The sequence below is a fragment of the Xyrauchen texanus genome, chromosome 13, assembly GCF_025860055.1.
Source record: "Xyrauchen texanus isolate HMW12.3.18 chromosome 13, RBS_HiC_50CHRs, whole genome shotgun sequence".
NCBI lineage: Eukaryota > Metazoa > Chordata > Actinopteri > Cypriniformes > Catostomidae > Xyrauchen > Xyrauchen texanus.
In genome coordinates, this window is record NC_068288.1 from 579,469 (window position 1) to 604,910 (window position 25,442).

At 40.0% G+C, this 25,442-nt stretch overlaps 1 protein-coding gene across 1 annotated transcript in view; it reads right to left on the minus strand.

Moving 5' to 3' along the window:
* srp68 (signal recognition particle 68) overlaps positions 1 to 22,480 on the minus strand; it is a 102,832-nt gene extending 80,352 nt beyond the window's left edge. The window contains exons 1-4 of the mRNA XM_052140407.1: positions 22,317 to 22,480; positions 21,866 to 21,932; positions 21,657 to 21,770; positions 9,625 to 9,820 (exon numbers count right to left, since the gene is read on the minus strand). Of these exons, the coding sequence (XP_051996367.1) occupies positions 9,625 to 9,820; positions 21,657 to 21,770; positions 21,866 to 21,932; positions 22,317 to 22,404 (465 nt within the window). The 5' untranslated portion in view covers positions 22,405 to 22,480. The remainder of the gene's footprint in view (positions 1 to 9,624; positions 9,821 to 21,656; positions 21,771 to 21,865; positions 21,933 to 22,316) is intronic.
* Positions 22,481 to 25,442: the final 2,962 nt, after the last annotated feature.

Sequence of the window (25,442 nt, forward strand, 5' to 3'; positions counted from 1 at the left end):
AGGAGAGCCTGGCAGAAAAAAATAAGTGTTTTGCAATGATGTCCGCTTCTACGTTGACCATGACTTCCCTCGAGAAGTTCTTAAGAAACGCGGAGAATATGCAGAAGCCAAGAAAGCGTTAAAAGAAAAACAAATAATGTTCCAGACATCTTATCCGTCAAGGATGCGCGTCTTCTACGATGACGGCACACGATTATACCAGGATGCTACAGAGGCAACGAGAGACATGGCTTCACAAGGATTTTCAGTCACTGTGGTGAAGTGCTCCACTACTGCGGATCAGGAGGAGATCGGGCTCCTATCTACTTGGCAGGTAGCGGGGAGATGGCGCGACCGAGGTGGAGATAAGGAATCTGACACAGCGGACAGCAACACACAATCCAGGAACCCCCCACTCTCAATATAAAGAAAAACTCCAGAAATTCAGAAAATGATCCCCCACGAAAGGAGTCCGACGTTTTTAACACCCCAATCGGAAATGCAGATATGTTTTATTTGATACCCACTGCTACGCGCTATCTTGGCTATTTGGCCAGAGGACTGCCAAGTAACTGTATACAGTTATGTAAATCCTACAGTACTATTATCTATTTAATCGAGTCGGGACTTGTTAATTGCCGAGTTTTCCTTGCTTTATTTTTTATTTATTTATTTATTGTCTTTTCTAAACTATCTACATCTTTATTTAGACTAGCATGCGATATCGTAGCTCCCCACTTCCATTACAATGTGGGATTTCCCCTTACGGAAGCTTTGAACTTACAAAAGCCCCACAAGGCTCTTTTGAAACTAGCTTCAACATCGGAAACGACTGTTCTTATTTGTTACGGTGGCGTTCTGTTTAAAATTGTTACAGCTTGGTTCACGTTAAATGTTTGTTATATGGGAGAGGTATTCTTAGTGTACACATTTAATATTGGTAGAGACACCAGCAAAAGTTCCAATTGTGTTGACCAATGTAGAAGACAATGAATAAGCAAGCTCTAAAAATTATTTCATTCAATGTGAATGGGATTTTGAACCCAGCTAAGAGAAGTCAAATACTGTTAAAAATGAAGAGGGAAAATGCACAGATTGTGTTTCTACAAGAGACACATCTCACTGCATCAGAGCATGAAAAACTAAGGAGAATGGGATTTTCAAGGGTATATTACTCATCTTATAAGTCAGGCCATAGAAGGTGTAGCAATCTTAATATCACAAAAAGTATCATACGAACATCTTTCAGAGGTCTCAGACAAGGAAGGAAGATATATATAATAGTCACAGGGAAAATAGATGACACCTTTATGACACTTAACATTTATTTCCCCCCTGGAAGTGATTTAGCTTTTTACAGGAAAATATTAAATTTAATGATAGGAGCCACAGGAATTGTTATATGTGGTGGAGACTGCAACATTCGTCTCAACCCAAAATTTGATTCATCAAAAAATTCAACCACCACATCATTACATAGAAAAATTAACGTTCTAATGACAGAACTGAGCATATTAGATCTTTGGAGAGATCACTACCCATCAGGCCGTGATTACACGTTTTATTCATGCCCTCACGATGTATATTCAAGGATAGACTATTTATTTTTACTAAAGAGAGACCGCCATAGAATACATAGCTGCGACATTTGATCAATTGACTTGTCTGATCATGCACCTCTCTCTTGTACTTTACATATTTATGATAACCCGGGAAGAACACTGTGGAGGCTATATACAAGCATCCTAGATAACCTACAATTTCAAACTCAAATAAGGGAAGACATAAAAAATGTTTCTTTAAGAAAATGATAATGGGGAAGTTAACTCAGCTACAGTATGGGATGCCTTAAAAGCAGTCATTAGGGGGAGAGTTATATCCTTTTGCGCCTATGAAAAGAAAGAAAAGAAATTAAGACTAATGAGTCTCAATAGTGAACTAAAAGACCTTGAGACACAACATAAAAGGGAACAAAAACCAAATCTGATGACAAAAATAAAGAAAATTAGAAAAGAAATATACTGTATTCACAGGAAATTGAAAAAAAGATATTTACAAAACAAAAATACTATGAATCGGGCTCAAAAATCAACAAACATTTTGGAAAGGAAGCTACAAAAAAAACAAGCGGATAATACAATATATAAAATAAGGGACCCAGATTCTAAAACCATACAATAAAAACAAGATGAAATACAAAACTCTTAAAAAGTACTACAAATTACTGTACACACAACCACGCTTGGAGGATGAGCAACTAATCGGAAAGCTCCTTGATTCTCTCAACCTACCAGTTATATCAGGGGAACAAAATCAATCATTAACAGCTCCAATAACTGAGATCGAGTTAAACAGCGCCATCTCCAGGCTCAAGGCAAATAAGTCTCCTGGCCCTGATGGCTTCCCATCAGAGTGGTACAAGACTTTTCGACCCGAATTGAAACCAAGCCTCCTTCGGGCTTGCAATACATTGTTAATGGAGGCTAACATGCCTCCGTCATGGAGAGAGGCAGTGATATCGGTTATCCCAAAAGAGGGAAAAGACAAATTAGAATGCAGTTCATATAGACAAATTTCGGTTTGAACGTCGATTACAAATTATACACAGCCATCCTTGACAAGAAATTAGAAAGGATTCTCCCCCAGCTTATACATAATGATCAGACAGGGTTTATTTCTCAAAGACAAGCTCACGATAATATTAGATGGTCATTGCACATATTAAATCACATCCAACAGGACAAACTTGAAGCCCTCGTAATCAGTTTGGATGCGGAGAAGGCGTTTGACTCGGTGAGTTGGCCTTTCTTATATAAATTTCTTGAAAGATTTGGCATGCACGAAAATTTTGCTAGGGGTATCAGTACACTATATAATAAACCATCAGCCCGGATTAAAATAAACGGGTATCTCTTGGACTCCATTGTCTTAGAACATGGATCAAGACAGGGGAGTCCGATCTCACCAATACTCACTGCGCTTTATATAGAACCTCTCGCACAGTGGATAAGGCAGTCTGAAAGCATCAAAGGCATTTGCATAAATGGAGAAGACCACAAATTGGCATTGTACGCTGATGTATTGATTTAAGTAAACCCGATAGCTCATTTCCTGAAATAATGAACCTCCTAGAAATATTTGGTAGATATGCAGGATACAATCTAATCATACAAAAAACGCTAATTTTGACAATTATACTCCAAAACACAGAGAGAAATTCCACCTTAATTGGGACCAGAATTCACTGAAATATTTAGGAATACATCTACCGAAAGAAATTCCAACATTGGCGGAGATAAATGTTCACCCTCTCTTAACAAAAATAAAAAGAGACATACATAGATGGAACTCCATCTCTTTCATTAGCCTCAGTCATCGAATTGACTCTGTAAAGATGAATATCCTTCCATGATATCTTTACTTATTTCAAGCACTCCCTGTAGAAGTTTCCTCAAAACAATTATCTGAATTGAACAAAATAATTTCCAGATTTATTTGGCAAGGAAAAAAACCCAGGGTCAAATTCAAAACTCTACAGCTCCCAGAGGAGGAAGGAGGATTGGCATTACCTAATTTGAGGGATTATTTTTATTCAGCTCAAACTAAACCATTAATTAATATATGTAATCCAACATATCATGCAAGGTGGAAAGATACTGAACTTTCAATAATGAATGATCCCCCATTTTACGCAATATTAGCATATACAAATTTGGGAAGATTTATAGATAAGGTGCAAAACCCATGGATAAAAGCCCAATTAAAAATCTGGAATATGATAAGAGAAGAATATAATCTGATTCATAAACTACAAATAATGATCCTGAATTCAAGCCTAATATAATGGATCATAGATTTAAATCCTGGGTTACAAAAGGAATAACAACATTCTACTCCCTTAAAAAAAGGGACACTTAAAAGATTTTGAAATCTTGAAGAAAGAATATTGCCTTTAGAAATCTGATTTTTATAGATATCTTCAAATACGTAATCATTTTGAACATAACATTAAAAATAAAACAGACCTTGATGACCCAATACTAAGGATATTTATAGGTGGATACAAAGAAGATCCAAATAAAGGTGTTATATCTACATTTTATAAAGCACTTAGGATAAAAAAAAAAAATCCCACTCTACCGAATACATTAAAGAAAAATGGGAAAAAGAAGGTAATTTTCTCATATCAAATGATGAGTGGTTTGATGTATGTAATACCAAATGTTGGAGACAGTGCAGATCTAGAGAAGCCAACCACTGGCAAATATTCTGGGAGTGCCCAGTGATAAAACCAAAGCTTCATAAAGCATTGGAAAGCATATTTAACACTGTCCTGCCTTTGCAGTTTTCCACATTATTTTTTAGGATATGCTGATTTCCAGGCAAGAAGGCCTGATGAATATTTATTTTGTATTTTAACGACGGCGGGTAAAAAGGCACTCACAAGGCGCTGGTTGCTTCCTGAACCCCCCACAATACAAGAGTGGATGGATATAGTAAATTACATTTATGCTATGGAAAAGATTACCTTCTCCCTTCGTCTTCAGGAAAATGTATTTATTAAATTCTGGACCATGTGGGTTGAATATGTAAGGCCATTGCGACCAGATTTTGTGGACGTATCAAACAAATGACTTAAGGTAACCATATCTGTTTTTCCTACTTGTTTGTTTGTGCATGAGCCCTTAAGTACATACTACGTACACAGCCAGAGAGCGTACATACCTTTTTTCTTTACCCTTGCACACCTTCTCCCTACCACGCATTAGGAACTAACTTACGTACTCCCGCAGTCACTACCACAGACTAAGAATCCTCAAGTACCAATCTTCAGTATGGACTATTTCGTACACACTTTGCCTCCCCCAAGTGTTTTTTTGTTGTCGTTTTCTTTGATTTGTTCTAAATGAAAAACTGGATGGCAGAAGGAAAATACAACTACATTTGTTTTGTAACATGTGCTAATGTATATGCTGCTACACCAAAATAAAGAATTAAAAAAAATATATAATTTTTAATAATTGTGCCACACCCCCTCCAAAAAACAAAACAAAAAAACAAGTGTGTCGGGTATGTGGTTGCCTTACAGTTTGCTGTACGACCTGTTCTCTTCAATGGAGGATTCCTCATGAATCTGCTTCTGACTACCACAACACATACACTCACCTATGAACACTTTTCACGAAGGATTCCTTACGGATCTGCTCACTGCACCGTCGGCGTGCACTCATTGATAAATATGCCCATCACATCAGCAGTTGCTGCCGGGATCTCCACACTTCACATTGATCTGCTGAAGTTATATTGTTAATAAATCCTTTGAACTGTTCCTCTGCTCTTGGGTCTCTTTGTCCAGCAGGAGGAATCTACTCTTCGATCTGCCCCATCTCAGCAGGGAGCCTTACAGGGACATCAGCAGGATCAGATCTCCGCTTCTAACCGGGCTCTGGAGATGATGGCTTCACAGCTCGTTGAGCTCACCTCTAACATTCAACAACTCCACCAGCCTCCAGATTCTGGTTCCACCCAGGAAGTGCCCTCACAGGCTCTGGAGGTTCCCCACGTTTCTGAAAGCTTAGAGGCTTGCATCAACCCTCCAGACCCATTCTCAGGTGAGGCGGGGTACTGCAGCACTTTCACAATGTTCCTTGTTCTTCATGTTGCAGCCCTTTGTTTTTCCGTCAGAGACAATGAAGGTGGCGTGCTGACCATTCGAGTGGATCAACATCTGGCCCTACGCCGCCTCTCTCCACCTACCCGGGCAGCAGACCACAATATCAAGTCCACAGTTTGGCCAGGTCACCGGAATCACGTCCGAGGCAGAACACATGCAAGTCAGTAGGGCTCAGATTTCTCATAAGGAGAAGCAGCGATTCATTGTGCCCGGCCTGGTCATTTCTCAGTTTCCTGTCCAGTAAAAGACACAGCCCCTCAGTATGCAGGGGATACTGGTGAGCGCGACACCCCTGGACAAATCCCCCAGATTATGCACGCTTCTCCCAGCCAAGCTGTTGTATGGATCAACCAGTCACACGGTCACCGCACTGGTGGATTCCCGAACCGAAGGGAACTTTATAGATTTTGACGTGGCTTCCAAGTGGCGAGTTCCAATGGTCCAGTTGGACAAACTGGTCACAGCCCACACCCTCCTCGGCATGCCCTTGAACGTAATCACCCATTCCACCAAGCCAGTCACCTTCGTCTCTGGAAATCATACAGAGCAGTTGTCCTTTTACTTGATCCAATCTCCATCGGCGCTGATAGTATTGGGGCATTCTTGCTTGGTAACGCACAACCCACACAAAGACTGGTCAACCAATACTGTTCTTGCTTGGATAGCTGGGGGCTACTGTGAGTTTGTCCTTTGGGTTCCACTCCCAGACAAATGGGCAAGCGTAGCATTCGAATCAGTAACTTGAGAAAACCCTGGTTTTTACCAACAGTTCAAAATTCACTTCAGGCGTATCTTTTGAAACGTTTGTCCTAGAAACAAAATTATGTGTGACTAACGACTCTACTCCTGATGATTCAAATGGACCCCTTACATTAAAACTCCATCCATCTTGCATTATGATGTTTCTAGTTTTTCCACTATGATTCCTTAAAATTTTGTCCAATTCACCAAAACAATGGCTCAAAAGAATCTCCATGCCATGCCGTACAGAAAAGATATCACCACATTTAGATTTTTACAACTGTTAAATTTACAAGACTGCAAATTAAACAATGTTAAAAGAAAAGTGACAATATATCTCGGGAAAGCTTTGTCCTATTGAAACAAAACTAGTTATGCTTCATTAGGACCATGTTCCCTGAGCGGATATGCAAAGTTTGGTGACAGAATCAACTATGGGCCAAGAAATGTCAAAAATGGCCATTCCTGCCTGTAACATTTGAACCATTTCAAAAAGTGTAATGAGCTTCTCTAAATGTGCACTGAGCAACGGGAGTGCAACTGATGCCACTGGCAAGACAGACAGTCCAACTAAGCTGATCCACCCAATCAGAACGTTCATTTCAGAAGTGATTGTATATTTGCTAACAAGTCATATTTTCCGATACAATAAGGGGCGAGACATTTTCAGCATCTAATGCTAATGCACAACCCTGGATTAACCATAATTTGCACTGTGTAAAGGGATCAATGGAAAGGAGGAGGCGAGAACCGGCTTGACAATATAAATAATAGTTTAATCATAAACTTAAAAGACAAACACACACATGACGGACATGTCCGTAAACTATCTCTCCTCGCACCACCGTCTGTCATCGGCCTTTATCCCTCTCGGAGACTTAATTAGCTTGATAAGGGACCGGGTGTGTATAATCACAACCCGGCCCCACCATACACTGTTAATTAATTTTCTTGCTAAACGTAACATTTAATTTTAACTTGTGCAAAACATGCAGTATTTTCAACTTCAAGTTTAATTGCATAAGTGCTAGTTTTGCTAGTTTGCTCTTCACAGATGCTGAACAATGGTGTCCCTTAATTATATAAAATGTATTTATTTTTTATTTTTTTTTGGCCCTTTACTGCTTTCGGTGGTGCCTTTATCTCATGATATCAAATCATATTTCTTAGTAGAAAAAGGATTTCACTATACACAGAAAAGCACATTATAGTACACAAACAAAACAAATAACCATTAATTATTATGTAGGCTATATACAGTGAGGAAAATAAGTATTTGAACACCCTGCTGTTTTGCAAGTTCTCCCACTTAGAAAACATGGAGGGGTCTAAAATTGTCATCGTAGGTGCATGTCCACTGTGAGAGACATAATCTAAAAAAAAAATCCAGAAATCACAATGTATGATTTTTTAACTATTTATTTGTATGATACAGCTGCAAATAAGTATTTGAACACCTGTCTATCAGCTAGAATTCTGACCCTCAAAGACCTGTTAGTCTGCCTTTAAAATGTCCACCTCCACTCCATTTATTATCCTAAATTAGATGCACCTATTTGAGGTCATTAGGTGCATAAAGACACCTGTCCACTCCATACAATCAGTAAGAATCCAACTACTAACATGACCAAGACCAAAGAGCTGTCCAAAGACACTAGAGACAAAATTGTACACCTCCACAAGGCTGGAAAGGGCTACGGGGAAATTGCCAAGCAGCTTGGTGAAAAAAGGTCCACTGTTGGAGCAATCATTAGAAAATGGAAGAAGCTAAACATGACTGTCAATCTCCCTCGGACTGGGGCTCCATGCAAGATCTCACCTCGTGGGGTCTCAATGATCCTAAGAAAGGTGAGAAATCAGCCCAGAACTACAGGGGAGGAGCTGGGACCACCGTTTCCAAGGTTACTGTTGGTAATACACTAAGACGTCATGGTTTGAAATCATGCATGGCACGGAAGGTTCCCCTGCTTAAACCAGCACATGTCAAGGCCCGTCTTAAGTTTGCCAATGACCATTTGGATGATCCAGAGGAGTCATGGGAGAAAGTCATGTGGTCAGATGAGACCAAAATAGAACTTTTTGGTCATAATTCCACTAACCGTGTTTGGAGGAAGAAGAATGATGAGTACCATCCCAAGAACACCATCCCTACTGTGAAGCATGGGGGTGGTAGCATCATGATTTGGGGGTGTTTTTCTGCACATGGGACAGGGCGACTGCACTGTATTAAGGAGAGGATGACCGGGGCCATGTATTGCGAGATTTTGGGGAACAACCTCCTTCCCTCAGTTAGAGCATTGAAGATGGGTCGAGGCTGGGTCTTCCAACATGACAATGACCCGAAGCACACAGCCAGGATAACCAAGGAGTGGCTCTGTAAGAAGCATATCAAGGTTCTGGCGTGGCCTAGCCAGTCTCCAGACATATACCCAATAGAGAATCTTTGGAGGGAGCTCAAACTCCGTGTTTCTCAGCGACAGCCCAGAAACCTGACTGATCTAGAGAAGACCTGTGTGGAGGAGTGGGCCAAAATCCCTCCTGCAGTGTGTGCAAACCTGGTGAAAAACTACAGGAAACGTTTGACCTCTGTAATTGCGAACAAAGGCTACTGTACCAAATATTAACATTGATTTTCTCAGGTGTTCATATACTTATTTGCATCTGTATCATACAAATAAATAGTTAAAAAATCATACATTGTGATTTCTGGATTTTTTTTTTAGATTATGTCTCTCACAGTGGACATGCACCTACGATGACAATTTCAGACCTCTCCATGATTTCTAAGTGGGAGAACTTGCAAAATAGCAGGGTGTTCAAATACTTATTTTCCTCACTGTATGTTAATTCTAGATAATTTGTTAACGTGAAAATTACTACGCTCATATTAGCTATACAATGCTTAACAGTTTATTGCCCATTAAGTATGTATTAGTTTATTATTTAGAGTAATTGTAAATTATTAACAATATTCATAGTAGCCTAATGAAAGGAACATTACTGAAACCTATTAATTTAAAATACATATTTAACATCAACTTACCATACCAAGAAACTTACCCTAATATAAATTTTTATGTTCTTGTGGGACTACAATTACAACAGCCAATATGTTTCTTACACATTTAACTGATGTTCAGTATATAAATTCAAATATATTATTTCAGAGAACGGGTGCATGATTTATGGCAGTATGCATACCTCTTCAGACACTACACCACTGGTCCTACCTGAGCCTCCAGTTTGGTCTTGGCGTCCACGCGGGGACTCTCACACAGCTTCTCCAGCTGCTCTCCATGTTTAGCAGCCTTCCGCAGGCGGGCCAGTAGATGAAAACGCTTCCGAGGCTCAGTGTTAGCTTCCTGTTTCAGCTGCATGGCATAACTCCAAGCTCTTTCTGCTTCCATTAATCCTAACAATAGATATCTGAGGTAGAAAGAGGATGACAAAGCCAGAGAAAGAGAGAGAGACAATTACACCCTGTCTTCACAGAATTTGAGCGACGCTTTCCGTCAAAAGCAAATCGCTCCCAATATAATGAATGGTGCCGTCTACGCTGGATGTGTCCACCACGTTGACAGTGAAAGGATGACCCGTTCTATTTTTGATGTGCTACAGACCTATTCCAGACACTTTAATGATCTCTCCGTCTTAAATAAAATAACTTACTAGATATCATTTGTCTGAAATTTGTTTGGTATAAATTGTATTTTTTATATACATTTAAATAAGTTCTGACCGCAAGTTCTTTGATGTCAAAGCCAGCCTGTAATCTTTCTGGTTTTTGTGGTAACAATTTCAATAACCTTTTGATTCTAACCATATTTCTCTCGCAGCATTTCCAGCAAATCTCCGACCAAATCGACTTCGGGCCCGTGGCCTGCTCAGGGTGTCAGCTTGAGCATGTAAGTGTGGGGCCTTGCCCAATCAAAATGGCAGCGGAGACCACATGGCCCTTTGTTCTATGATCAAAGGTGAGACATTGAGCTCGGTTTCCCAGAGTGCTTCACAGCTGGATGGGAAGTCCCGCCCAAGGACCCAATCTCAAACGCCATTGGTCAAAAGCGACCTATGACATCATCTTGTCAACAAAACTAGCGGACAGATTTGATTTCGGTCTCTATGCCCAGCTTCTAAGCCTGCGGTTTGAAAGACATACGAAGGAGTTTCCCTCCTTCTGGACAAAGGGACCACGTTTTTTCTAACTTCACCATTTGGCCACAGTAGAGTAAGATTAACTTGGCTTTGTTCCAGTCTAGTCATATATGTATTACAACCGGTTCACTCATTTTCACTGCAAACCAACAGTGAATTTATTTAGAAAATGGAAAGGTGACCAGCTTCCCTTCTCCCTCGTTTTCTATCAACGTTGACCATCGCCTGCATTTCTCTCAGTCACCGGACCCGTGGAACAAAGCAGAGACGAATCTTTTCGCTGACGAGCGCAAGACAAAAGGACCGATTCCAGATTGTTTTCTCCTGCCAGCTCAACGCAAAAGGAATTCAAACGGACAGGATCACACAGGATTTCCCTAGTAAGGCTTGATATCTGGGCAGATTTAGTTTAGAAACTGTGACTTTTCTTGTACAACTAAATCGTATATTTGATGCTAAATATTTTGAGTATATTCTCGTATGTTTAACTCTGATCACTGTTTTGCTGTTTTGATTTGTGTCAATTTTGAAATGTTGTTTATTGAGTGGTATGAACTAGCGGTTCAGTCGCGCTATTACCAGCATTTATCCTCCTTTAAATTGCATTCACCCGTTTGTTCGCTCTCTCTCACACACACACTGAAATTCACAGAGTGAGCAGCGCCGCGGTTTATGTCCGACTCAGGCTGGTGTGTTCAAATTCTCCCGCCCGTTTCTCGTCAGTTCCTTTGAGCAGGCTAAATGACCAGGCACACATTTACCACGTGGGGGTTACCCACCCCCACGTGGTATTAGCTCCGTCACCTGGTTCTGATCCAGCCATCTTTCTATCCCTCAACATTCAAATAATTGTTGGCTCTGCCCTTTATGGTCTAACCCTCCATTTTGAAACTAGTTTCCATTTTGAATTCAGTTTGCCATTTTGAACCTAGTTCTCAATGTTGAAACCGATCCTCCATTTTGAAACTAGTTCCCCACTTGGAGTTTAATCCACCATTTTGTTTCCTTTGTTACCGAATCTAGACACACACCCACATACATACATCCATACACTAGCATATAGCTCCACTATTTAGTTAGGACTTCAATGTTATGTTTTTGTGTTATATTCATATAGTATTGGCGGTGTTCATTGCTGTTTGATTATAATAAATCTTGTTATATTATAATAAGTACTCCTAGTTGTTTGTTTGAATATTGTGTGGAGGCTAGCCTCTGCAACGTCAAGAACTCCCCTATTACTTCAGTATTGTTAAATTGTTGTTGTTAGAAGCCAACTGGATTTGTACGGAATAATTTGACTAGTTTCTTCCCTTTTTGATTATTAATCAAAATACTCAACCGTCAGGGTAGATTTTTATGAGACTTTATCAGTCCCTTACCATCATTTTCCTCGTCAAAGAGTGGTGCCCAGAGGATAGAATTTGATGAATTAAATTCTATTGTTTAATTAATAATTAACAATTTCTGATAGTAAAATTGATCTAAACAACCAGTAGCACCCTAATTAAGTGCCTTTTAATGTCTCCAGAGCCCAAGGATTTTGAATTCTTTGACATATTGTGCTCCTAGAACAGTTATGGAACAGAGTGTATCGAATTTCACCGGCTTATTTCATAAAAGGTATTAAAACTAGCAAAGTGCGCAGAGCTCGCCATTCACACATCCGATCCTTGCATGGTGTCACGTGACTCATAACATTGTATTATTAATGATATAATATGTATACTTTATACTGGGGATGTCACAATACCGGTGTAAGAGGCTGGTATTGTTTTATTTTATGAATACATTCTTTTGGTTACTTACGGTAATTAAGGCACCTGGTGGTGGTGGAGGAAGTGAGACTATATTATCTTCTCACCTGTGGGGTTCGGGAGGAAGAGAGGGGGTGACGGGGGAAGTCTTATTTTGTTGACCGCTGTAGAACACTTCTAACGTTGTTTAATGCCGTTTGGACACCATTTCGTATATCAGTGAAACAATTACTATGGAATGTATTGGACACACAACCTTGTTCATTTCTAACACAAATAAATCTACAAAACGCAGTCTTTGGATTCAGGTTCATTGAGCAAGCGCGTCTGGCAATGAGTTTCCCCCATTCAGTCTCTCGGCCGACAAATTATTTTGGCTTTCAGATTGTCGCCCACATTTGTCAACAAAATAAGGATAAACTTGGAAAAGAAACCACGCAAACGGAAGGCCGTTATTCACCCACGGAGATACGGGATCGGCCATTGAGACCACACACACGGATCCATCTGAATATGCTGGAGAACGGCGGCTGCGCGAGATCATCGCACTAAACAGTGGTATGTAACCTGCGTTTCGTACTGTTATGGCTTGTTTTGGATGGTAGTTTGAAAGGGTTGCTGCCACTTGAAGTTTGGTGTTGTTGTTGTTTGGAACGGGTCGATTGCCGCTGTTCATGTTTATGTTTGGAGCAAACAGCTGGCTTATGTGTGTGTGGTGTGGCTTTAGCGCGTTGGTTATTATATCGTGCCTGCATGTAATCGCTGTGGCTACTGGTGTTGTTGGCTTTGCGTTGGATTCATACTGCGATGTTCAGTTGCATTTGTGTGTATGCACAAGATGAGTGGATCAAGGGTTGGTTCAACTTCATCTAATATGGAGAAAAGAAAAATCACTCTGACTGAAAAGGCTCTGGCAAGCAGGATTGAGTCAATTCAAAAACAGCGTAAAAAGGAAGTAGGCAACTTAAAGAGCCAGATACTGTCTCTCAAAGAGCTTATGAGAGATGATCAAAATGCTTCACAAGTTAAAGCACAGTTTGATGTCCTGCTGCAATTGTCTGAAAATGCCACTGCATTGCACACGTCTTTGATGTCTTTAATCCCTCCTGATGAACAGGAGAGACAAAATGCATGGTTCACAAGCATCACTGAATACAGCCAAGGGTTTTTTAAGGATGCCAGAGTGTGGATTTCAGAAACCAACAGGCCTCGTTCAGAGCTAACTCATAACGTTCAGTGTGACCAGGAAGTTCTGTTAGGGGATGAAATTGGGATTCATGGTGATGTAAAAAGGGGTCAACGGCATCCAGCTTCTCAACATGATGACCAGGATGACATATTGCCATGGGACAGTATATCAAACCTAAGCAGTAGAAAACAAGGTTCAAAATCAAATGTTTCCACTACTTCATCTGTACGTCTAAGAGCAGAGGCTGAAATGGCTGTTTTGCTTGCCCGTCAAAGTTTGCTGAAGGAAAAACATTCTCTTGAGGAACAGGAAGAGAAACTAAGACAACAAAAGGAACAACTTCAGCTTAAAGCTGATATAGCTGCATCAGTGGCTAAATTGAATGTTTTAAGGACCTCTGGATCTGGTGTGCGGAGTGCTGTTTCTCACCGATCCAATGGCATGGAGTCATATTTTAAGAAAAGGGGGAAAAAGGTTGAAACTCTTAACATTGATGCAGATACTTTTGTTCCACAACTTGAAAAGGATGAAAAGGGAAAACCAGCAATGGAAATTGTGGATTTACAGGTTGGAAGGCAAAAACCGAAAGGAGCAGGCAATACCATCCATCTCCAGCAGAGGCCCTTAGAGCTTATAAGACAGAGCACAATTCCAAGAAATACAACACCGTCTCCAGCGTCTCATCATGGAGATGTCCGTACGTCCTTTTCCACGAACACTAACAGTGACCAGAACCACATGTTGTCTATAATGAAAAAACAGAATGAGATAACATCAATGCTAGTGCATCAGCAATGTCTTTTATCGCTACCTAAAAGAAATATCCAAATATTTGATGGCGACCCTCTACAGTACCATGCTTTTATGCGGTCTTTTGAACAAGTAATTGAGGAAAAGACTGATAATGCTGAAGATGGTCTGCATTTTCTGGAACAGTACACCAGGGGGCAACCACAACAACTTGTCAGGAGCTGTCAACATTTGACTGATGGCTCAGGCTATGCAAAGGCAAAGACTTTACTGCATGAACACTTTGGAAATGAGCATATGATAGCATCTGCCTATTTGGATAGGGTCTCTTCGTGGCCAGTGATTAAGCCAGAAGATGGAAAGGCTTTACATGCATACAGTCTGTTTTTGCGTGGATGTTGCAATGCCATGGATGAGGTTCATAGTTTGTGTGAATTGAATACACCTGCCATTATGATCACCGTGATTAAAAGATTACCCTACAAACTGAGAGATAAGTGGCGAACAGTGTCATGTGGCATCCAGGAAACGCATCGCCGGAGAGCTATATTTGTTGACATTGTGACTTTTATGGAGCGTCAAGTGAAGATCATGACCGATCCTGTGTTTGGAAATCTACAGGATGTACCAGTGTTGGTGGCAAATAAAGAAGGCAGCAGGACAAGATCACTTCGCTCAGGGGCTAAGGGAAGTAGCTTTGCCACTGCTGCTACTACAATTGAAAAGACACTAACAGAACATAAGGTTAAAGATGGACATTTACCTGAAAGGATTTGCCTGTACTGCGAAGGTGGACACGTGCTGGAGTTTTGTACTCTGCTGGAGAAGAGAGCTCAAAGTGAGAAGATTGATTTCCTGAAAAAGAATGGAGTTTGTTTTGGCTGTTTGAGTACTGGTCACATCAGTAAGGAGTGCAGGAAACGTCTCTCTTGCAAAACGTGTGGCTCAAGGCACCCTAGTATGCTTCATATCCACCACAAGGACAGAAGAGCAGATGCAGAGAAAGGTAAGAGCAACTCAGAGAGTGCAGTGGGCAGTTCTTTGGTTGCAGTCCAAACCAGTGGTCTTACTGGGGCCGGCGAACAAGATTTCAAGCTCGCCATCATACCAGTAAAGGTTAAATCAAAGAGTGGGCAAAGGACAGTGGAGACCTATGCCTTTTTGGACCAGGGTAGTTCAGCATCCTTCTGCACAATGGGTTTGATGGATAGATTGAATCTCTCCGGGAGAAAAACAAAGATTCTTTTGCGCACCATGGGCCAAGAGAGAATTGTGGACAGTTGTATTGTATCGGACTTGGAAGTGGCTGGATTGGACAGTGGCTGGTACTGTGAAATGCCAGATATCTTCACACAACCTAGGATGCCTGTAAATAGGAGTAACATCCCACGACAGGAGGATCTGCATAAATGGCCTCATTTGAAACATGTGTATTTGCCTGAGATAGATACAGATGTGGAGCTTCTGATAGGCATGAACGTACCCAGAGCTTTGGAACCACTTGAAATCATCCGAGTGTGGATGAAGGGCCGTATGCCATCAAGACTATGCTTGGTTGGACGGTAAATGGACCCCTTGGTGGAGAATGTTGTGATGAACCTGGTGTGTATCAGTCTGCATTTTCCATCAACAGAATTTCTGCTGTAACACTTGATGAACTCTGGAAACAACAGTTTAAGACAGACTTTCCAGAGTGCAGTCATGAGGAACAGCTAGGACTTTCAAGGGATGATCGCAGGTTCTTAGAAATGGCTAACAGTACTGTGAAATTAGTTGATGGCCATTACAGTATTGCTTTACCTCTGAAGGACAGAAAGGTAAGCATGCCTAACAATCGTAACATTGCAGAACAACGCAGCCTTAACCTGAAGAGAAGGTTTATCAGAGACGCATTATTCCATAAGGACTACACTGCTTGTATGAATAACCTTATATCTAGTGGCTATGCAGAGAGAGTGCCAACCACGGATCTGGAACGCAGTGATGGAAGGGTTTGGTATATCCCACATCATGGGGTATACCATCCAAGGAAAGGAAAGATCAGAGTTGTCTTTGATTGTGCAGCATCGTTTCAAGAGCATCACTCAACGCACAACTCCTGAATGGTCCCGATTTGACTAGTACGTTGATTGGAGTCCTGACCAGGTTCAGGAAAGAGCCTGTTGTTCTGATGTCTGACATTGAGGCGATGTTTCATCAGGTTCAAATTCCAGAGGAGGATGCAGACCTGTTGAGATTTCTTTGGTGGTCCAGTGGAGACCTCAGTCAGTGTTTGGAGGAGTACAGGTTGATTGTTCATTTGTTCGGGGCAACGTCTTCTCCGAGCTGCGCTAACTTTGCTCTACGAAGGTGTGCAGAAGACAACAAAGACTTCTTTAGCCAGCAAGTGATTGAGACCATCATGTACAGTTTCTATGTGGATGACTGCCTTGTTTCTGTAGCCTCAGAACAGGAAGCTATATCTCTCTATAAAGGCCTTAAAGCAATCTGTGCCAAGGGTGGCTTTCATCTAACGAAATGGATAAGCAACAGTCGCAGTGTGTTGGCTTCAATACCTGAGGAGGAGAGAGCAAAGGAAGTTAAAGACCTGGATCTGGACCATGACTCACTACCTGTTGAGAGAGCACTGGGAGTGCGTTGGTGCATCCAGTCCGACACCTTTATGTTCAGCATAACTATTCAGGAAAGACCATTGACCACGCAGAGGGATCCTTTCAACCGTTAGCTCTTTCTACGACCCTCTGGGGATCCTAGCTCCTGTGGTTTTTATAGCTAAAAGAATTCTCCAGGATCTGTGTCGGAGCCGGCTAGGATGGGATGACTTCATACCAGTAGCGGTTGCCCAGGAATGGATAGACTGGTTGAAGGAGCTACATCATTTGGAAGGCTTTAGCATCAGAAGATGTTTAAAACCTCTGAACTTTGGAGAAGTAGCCACTGCTCAGTTGCACCATTTTGCCGACGCTAAGTGAGGAAGGATATGGTACTGTTACCTATCTGCTTCTGCGTAATGAACACTCTCAGATACACAGCGCCTTCATAATGGGAAAATCCAGGGTGGCACCTTTAAAGCCTGTGACTATCCCACGTATGGAGTTGATAGCTGCTGTTGTAGCAGCTCGTATGGACAAACTGTGGAGAAAGGAGTTAAGACTACAACTTCAAGACTCTGTTTTTTGGACAGATAGTACCTCTGTATTAAAATACATTAAGAATGAAACTTCAAGATTTCGAATCTTTGTGGCAAACAGGGTTTCAGAGATTCTCAAGGTTTCTGATGCATCTCAATGGAGATTCGTGAACACTGCACACAATCCCGCAGATCTTGCCTCCAGAGGTGCGAAGGCGGAACCATTTCTAAATAATAAATCTTGGATTTCCGGTCCCTCATTTCTCTTACAAACAGAAGAAGACTGGCCTGATAACCCAGATGAATTGCAGGAGCTTCCACCTGGAGACGGGGAGGTCAAGGTGTCAGCTGCAATTGGAGTCTCTACAATTAGGGATGAAAATGACACCATGACTTGTTTGATCAATCGTACCTCATCTTGGACACGTCTAACAAGAGTGATGGGCTGGGTCCTAAGATTCAAAGCTTTGTTTCTGAATCTCAGAAGAACGAAGGAGGTCACTGCATGTCTTACTCGGTCTGTGTCAAATACAACTCAACAGGAAAATGGCCTCACCAAGGACATGTGTGATTTCAAGAATAAGCTCTGCTGTGGTTATCTTTCATTGAGAGAGATCCGAGAAGCTGAAATTGAAATAATTATGTTTTGTCAGAGAAAAAGGTTCTCAGAAGAGTTCTCCTGCCTCCAAAAGGGGGAAGGTGTAAAAAGAAACAGCCATGTATTCAAACTCAATCCAATATTGGAAGATGGTGTTTTAAGAGTCGGAGGACGGCTAAGTAAGGCTGCCATGCCTGAAGAGTCGAAACATCCTGCCATATTAGCTAAAGCTCTTCATATTTCTGACCTCATTCTACAACATACTCATCGAGAGGTCGGCCATGGAGGTAGAAATCACATGTTGTCAAGACTACGCCAGAGATATTGGATCCCTGGTGTTAGCGGTTCCATAAGGAAGATCTTGGCAAGATGTGTGGTGTGTCGAAGGCTACATGGAGCTGCAGGTCAACAGCAGATGGCAGATTTGCCTGAAGACAGAGTTTCTTCAGAAGAACCTCCCTTCAGTCATGTTGGAGTTGACTACTTTGGTCCGTTCGAGGTTAAGCGTGGTAGGAGTCTTGTAAAAAGATATGGAGTTATCTTCACGTGTTTGGCGATAAGAGCAGTACACATCGAAGTTGCCTCATCATTGGACACAGATTCCTGCATTAATGCACTGCGGCGCTTCATCGCCAGAAGAGGACAGGTCAAAGAGTTGCGGTCAGACAATGGTACCAACTTTGTTGGCGCAGAGCGTGAGTTGAGACGAGCCATTGAAGGATGGAACTTGGAACAGATCAATGATGCACTCTCGTTAAAAGGAATTAAATGGACCTTCAACCCTCCCACTGGATCACACCATGGAGGAGCATGGGAGAGGTTGATTCGTTCTGTTAGAAAGGTCCTTAACTCTACTTTAAGGACACAAAGTCTGGACGAGGAAGCAATCTGCACAGTGCTCTGTGAAGTGGAATCAATTCTCAACAGTAGACCTATCACCAAGGAATCGACAGATCCCAACGATTTGGAAGCATTAACTCCGAACCACCTTCTGCTTCTCAAAACTAAACCATGTTTACCTCCCGGACTATTTCAGAAAGAGGACATGTATGCACGGCGAAGATGGAAGCAAGTCCAATACATGGCTGATTTGTTTTGGAAGAGGTGGACTAAGGAGTATTTACCACAACTGCAGGAACGACAAAAATGGACCAAGATCAAGCGGAATTTCATTCCTGGAGACATCATTCTTGTAGTGGATGATTCTGCGCCTCGCAACTCCTGGATCATCGGAAGAATAACAGAAGTGCTGCCAGACAGAAGAGGACTTGTGAGACAAGTCTGGATCAAGACCCAAACCAACCATATATGCAGGCCTGTGACCAAGATCTGCCTTCTTCAGGAGTCAGCTGAATCCTGATTACTGTACTTGACTTTTGACTGAATTGACTGGACTATTTTTTTTGACTTTTTTCGTCTGAGAGAAGCCCCGAAGATTGGCTTAATTTATGGTGGACTATTAATAATTTTTTACTTATTTTTTCTTTCCCCTGCATGTGTAACGTATGTGTAATTATTACTGTGTGATAGCTGTAATAATTAGGGGCCGGAATGTAAGAGGCTGGTATTGTTTTATTTTATGAATACATTCTTTTGGTTACTTACGGTAATTAAGGCACCTGGTGGTGGTGGAGGAAGTGAGACTATATTATCTTCTCACCTGTGGGGTTCGGGAGGAAGAGAGGGGGTGACGGGGGAAGTCTTATTTTGTTGACCGCTGTAGAACACTTCTAACGTTGTTTAATGCCGTTTGGACACCATTTCGTATATCAGTGAAACAATTACTATGGAATGTATTGGACACACAACCTTGTTCATTTCTAACACAAATAAATCTACAAAACACAGTCTTTGGATTCAGGTTCATTGAGCAAGCGCGTCTGGCAATGAGTTTCCCCCATTCAGTCTCTCGGCCGACAAATTATTTTGGCTTTCAGATTGTCGCCCACAACCGGTATTGGGTCTGATCCTGCACTCATGTACTTGTACTCACACATAAAATGCTCTCGAATGGTTCCGTAAACATTCAGCTCAAAGATTTATATCACATCCTAGTGTGATTATCAAACCGCAAATGGCAGCAATTTTATGAGATAATATATGCATGTGCTGCAGACTTCAAATGGGAGCACCATCTGTATCAAACACATGACCATTTGTGCCCGAATGAAACTGCAATCTGAAATTCTTTCACAAACCCACGCACACAGCAACGGGAGAGTTTATTTGTGATAGGAAGCCAACAAACAACATGAAAGACGAGCTCGCACCCATAATTGCACTGATTTGCACACAACTGGGAGAAACACAGAAGAAAATAATTACGAGGCAGCGGTTCGGGAGATGTTGGTGATGTTTTCATTTAATAATTTTTTTTCTTTCCCACCCTCCCCCCAATGTCCTTCTCTACTCTAGCGTGCTCTCCATTTCATTGGATTTTGTCATTGCTGGTCAATTGATTGTCAGGACAGTGTGCAAACCTGATGATAAAGGTTTTATCTTCTACTCGCAGAGCAAAAAGGTAGAACAGTGCATACGGGATGCTTGATAAATTTCTGAAGCAACAACTGCGCTATTTAAACCGCTTTACAATCACCTGTGCAGGTGAGGAGAGGACAAGCTGACAGCTGCACTCTCATAGAAGCAGATATATCTCTCATCCTGGACCAGCAACTTCCATTTCTGCTTAAAAATTAAAACGAATAGCATGGCATAGATTATTTTTTAAATAATGAAATACTATTAAATGATTTACAATGCTTAAAAATAAAAAAAAATTATATAATCAGTTGAGGTAATAGTATTCAGTGTGTTCTGAAATAGAACCAATATTTATTTTTTTTTGTGCTATTAAGATTTTTTTTATGAGGTTCTAAAGAAAGAAACTGAAAAACTGAGATACTCTTTTAAACTACAGAACCATTTATTTAATCTTGTGGATATTCCATGTTTTGTTCACAGCTCATTCTGAATGCAAAAGGCCAATTTATGTAATGTGACTCGTTCTGATTTTTAAAGCAGCTGTTAAATAAAAAGCTGAAAAAAAGGAGTAAAAAAAAAAAAAAGTTTAGAAACTGAAAAAAGATAGATATTGAAGGACAATATGCATCGAGAATTATTTTATAATCGAATTGTTACACTTTGAATCGTAAGGCCAGTGAAGATTCACACCTCTAAGCAAGGCACATTAAGACTTCATATTTATTTAATTAAATAGTAGCCTTTTGAGGTTTAATAATAATTTCGAATGTTGTAGTGAACAGCTTTTCCGAAGCTGAGAAACTTCCTTCAAAAACCCAGAAACGGAAAGGGCTTCAAAATAAAAGCTTTGCCAAAAGAAAAAGTATGACAGAAATACTTCACTAGTGTATAGTTATGTAATATTCACTGCAATGCAACTAATAATTATAATGATAATAACAAATCAATTGTTTTATATTTAAGCAATCTGTGATTCTCTGTTAATGCAGCACATTATTTTGCATTGTGATGAGGTTCATCATGAAAAGGCACTTCTTTTGATGATAAAATTAAATATGTTGAAAATTAATTGTTTATTAATATTTTATTAAAGTTTTAACAAATGTATTTAATTACACACCATTTGGATGATAAAATCAAAATAGTTGATGTTATCATTTAACGCTTTACAACGTGTAAAAAAAACAGGTAAACTAGGTCACCTGTTGTCAGAAAGCATCTCCACGGTCACTTTCTTCCCAGTAAACTTGTGCCTGTTGCCCATTTTAAAGCCCAGAGTCTTCCTCAATCGTCGCAGCCGTCTTGCGCAATAACCCCTTTAGTGACAGAGAAGAGAGGCTCAGCATGTTCTTGGACACCTGTCAATATTTCATTGTGAATCAGCCTTCTCTACCTTCACACTCTGCCATACCTGTAGCGCTGGTAATCGCCATGCCTGAGTCCATGCTGCTGCTGAGAGTCTTTAATGATCTGCAAAACTACAGCCAGTGCTAAGGAAACTTAAACCCAGGACATTTTACTTTAAATACAGCATGCTGGGAACTAAAGGCATGACACAAAGAGTACATTTCAAATATTAAAGATTCAAACGAGACACGAGCTAATCTGACACAGAAAAGAGCTCAATATAGCTTTGCATGAATGAAAGGTACATCTCTTTAATCGGCACCTGTTCAACACTCGAATACATATATGAAGATCATATATGATCTCTTGATCATACAGAAAGTCTGCACTTACGTAGTTAATACTTGGGTGATTAAGTGACACGTATCCCAGACACCCACATACATCCTACAACTAAACAGTCCCTATTCACCTCCACCAGCGGACTGACACAATCGCATTAACAGTAAGGATACTCTCCAGGCCCAGACTCCCATCGATGCTGTTCTCTTTATTTTCATCCATCGGCGATGTTTTCACCTCATTCTGCAGATCTCCGGCCATTTTTCAGCAAGCACACGTCTAGTGAAGGAGCGGATGTGGATCCTTTCTCTATTTTCTGTTGGATGGCTGTTAACATACGAAAGTTATGCATTACCGCCACCTACTGTGCTGTAGCATTCACGCATAAAGCTAAGGCTATGTCCCAATACCCACACTTGCGGCACAAATACATAATCGAGATGTTTGATTTAAATAGTTTAATCAGAAAGCATCACAATCTCAAAATACAGACAAATAATTTTAAAGCATAATCTACAATCACGTTATTTAAACCTTACAATGAGGACTTGAAGACATTAAATACATCACAGCTCTATGTCGTTACAGCATATTTTTCTGTAAAGCTGCTTTGAAACACTGCAATAAAGATGGCTTGACGTTGGACGTTCGATATTCACAAATAGTTACCGTGTCTAATGATACATGCGACATTGGTGTACACATTTGTAACTTCAAAAGCATTTGAGGAAAATGAGTTTCAGTCATACCACCAACTCCAAAATGTGCATCTAGTCGTCAGCAATGATGCACACTTTTTAGATTTTATAAAAAATAAACTGTACAATTATATTTAAACATTTCTGTGTACTGTATAGGCCTACTCACAGTGCATGCCAATATAAAGCTCAACAGCTTTTGAAGGAAATGACCTACAGTCATACAATGTCAGCAATGGTGGTGTCAGCAATGATGCCCCCCTTTAATTTTTTTATATTATTAAAAATAAACTGTCCTTTAAAATAATTTTCCTCAAATGCTATTGAAGTTAGAAATACCAACGTTGCATGTATATATATATATATATATATATATATATATATATATATATATATATATATATTCACCTTATTCAGCCTGCCCCTTTTCAGCGCTCCGCTTTTCTGAATTTTGTCATCTAACTTACTGTTTGTATTGAAGCTTGTGATAAGAGTTGATCAAAATGGATTACATGTAAGAGCACAGAAAGTATTTTTCACCAAGAGATTTTGGTGTTAGTCTAAATGCTAATGAGGTGTTCCCTTTGATTCATTGCAGATTGTCACTAAGCTGACGCTATGGGAGTGTCCTTCTACATGACGAAACCTTTCTACAATAACACCAGGATTGGCTATGGTGTTTAAGCCCCGCCCTTTTAGGCACAAAGCTTTCCAGTATAAAAACGCACAAATACCATTTCTCAGAATTTTCTTCCTTCAAGACATTGATTCATCTCTTGTCTAGAAACCTTCTACTACTTCACCGTCGACATACAAGAGCCAACAGGTGTGATATTCATGGCAACGAGAAGAATCTCCATTCCCCTGCAGCGTTTCAGCGAACATTTACTCCGCCTCACCGCTTGACACTCCGCTGGTGCACAGGCTGCTTCTATGGGATCAATTCCATGCCACACATATTTGCAAAAATATAAAGTATTGCAAAATAAAATAAAGTTTTGCAAAACAAAAAACGTATTGAGCAAACAAAAAGCTCAAATAGAGAGTACATTGTAGATGTACTTTATTTCACAAACGTAAAATAAAGTATCGAGAGAAAAAAAAAAAGAAAAAAAAAGTTTTGCAAAAAAAAATAAAGAATTGTAAAATATAAAATATAGCAAAAACCAAGATGTAATGAATTGCAAAAATCAATGAATGTTGTAAAATAATCTAAAGATCTTTTATCCTTTTTTATCTCTGCAACAGATTTTTAGGCAGCAATGATTTTGCCACACATCTTTTTCTTTGCAATGCCTAATAATTATTTTGCAATGCTCCTTTTAATCTGCATTTCCATCACGTGTGAGCTCGTGATACCGTTTTGCCTTTGCGCTTCACTTTTCTCTGCGTTTCACTATATGGCACTGTTTTGACGTGGGGATGGAGTCAGGGGATTGGGGCGTGTACAACGGGCTCACTGATGCCTCTCTGGAAGTTACGTCATTAGCTTGAGACACGGATCAAACATCATGGCTGAGCACAGGCATGCAGGTGGATCTCAGGTATATAAAGTTGATTGTTTAAGGAAACTCATTTTAAAATATTCAATGGGGTATACCCGTCAAGTGAATTTTTAAGACAACGGTTTAATTTTGAAGAAAATGCCTGTACTTTTTGTCAAATTGACAGAGACGTTCTGATCATCTTTTTTTTCCTCGTTTTTCTTCAAATACTTTTTGGGAAAATATGTCTTATTGGTTGGAATCAAAGATTCACTCACTGCCCACTTTTGCTAGGAAACATGTTATGTTTGGAGTGCTGTTGGACGAGAAAAGAAATGAATTTCTTATTAATGTAATGTTGATACTGGGCACATTTTTCATTCATAAGTCCAAATGTATGAAGATCGAAACCTTATTTTTCTGTATTTAAAAGAGAATTGATTTGTAATTTCTTTCCAGCATTGGAATGTATGTAAAGTAAAAAGGCCCAGAAATTGGCTGGAATAATAAGAGACCTTGAGCTCTTAAAAGAGGAATAAAGAGACCCCTCTGTATTTGTATTTTATACATTGAATTTATTTATTTTATTTTAACTGATACGTGCCTTGCTTAATACTCATTTACCTGTACTTTCCAATGCCATTGTAGATGTACATTCTGTTTTTTGTTCTGTTCTTGGTGTTCAATAAAAAAAAAAAAAAGATTGTTTCCTTTTATTTAATTAGTATTAAATGTGCTTTAACAGCGTTTGCTTCAGATAAAGAAGTTAGAGATCAGTTAAAGCGGTGGATTTATTAGCCATACTCGCTAACATAGCCAGCATCTGCAGTTTATTCTCTCTCAATTGATTGGACTATTGATTGATTCTTATGTTTACTTTATAGATTATAATTGTCTATACCATAGTATGTTGTCTTCTAAAAAATGTAAACTCCATATTTAAAAATATATAAATAGATGTTACATTATCACTATTAAAGGAGACAATAAATAGATTAGGCTACAAATAAAAAGTTAAACGATCGTAACAAATAAGCATCCCAGGAAACGATCTACAAACAATAAAAGAACATCACTTATAATGTTAATTGTGCAAAAGCAAAACAAATTTAACAGA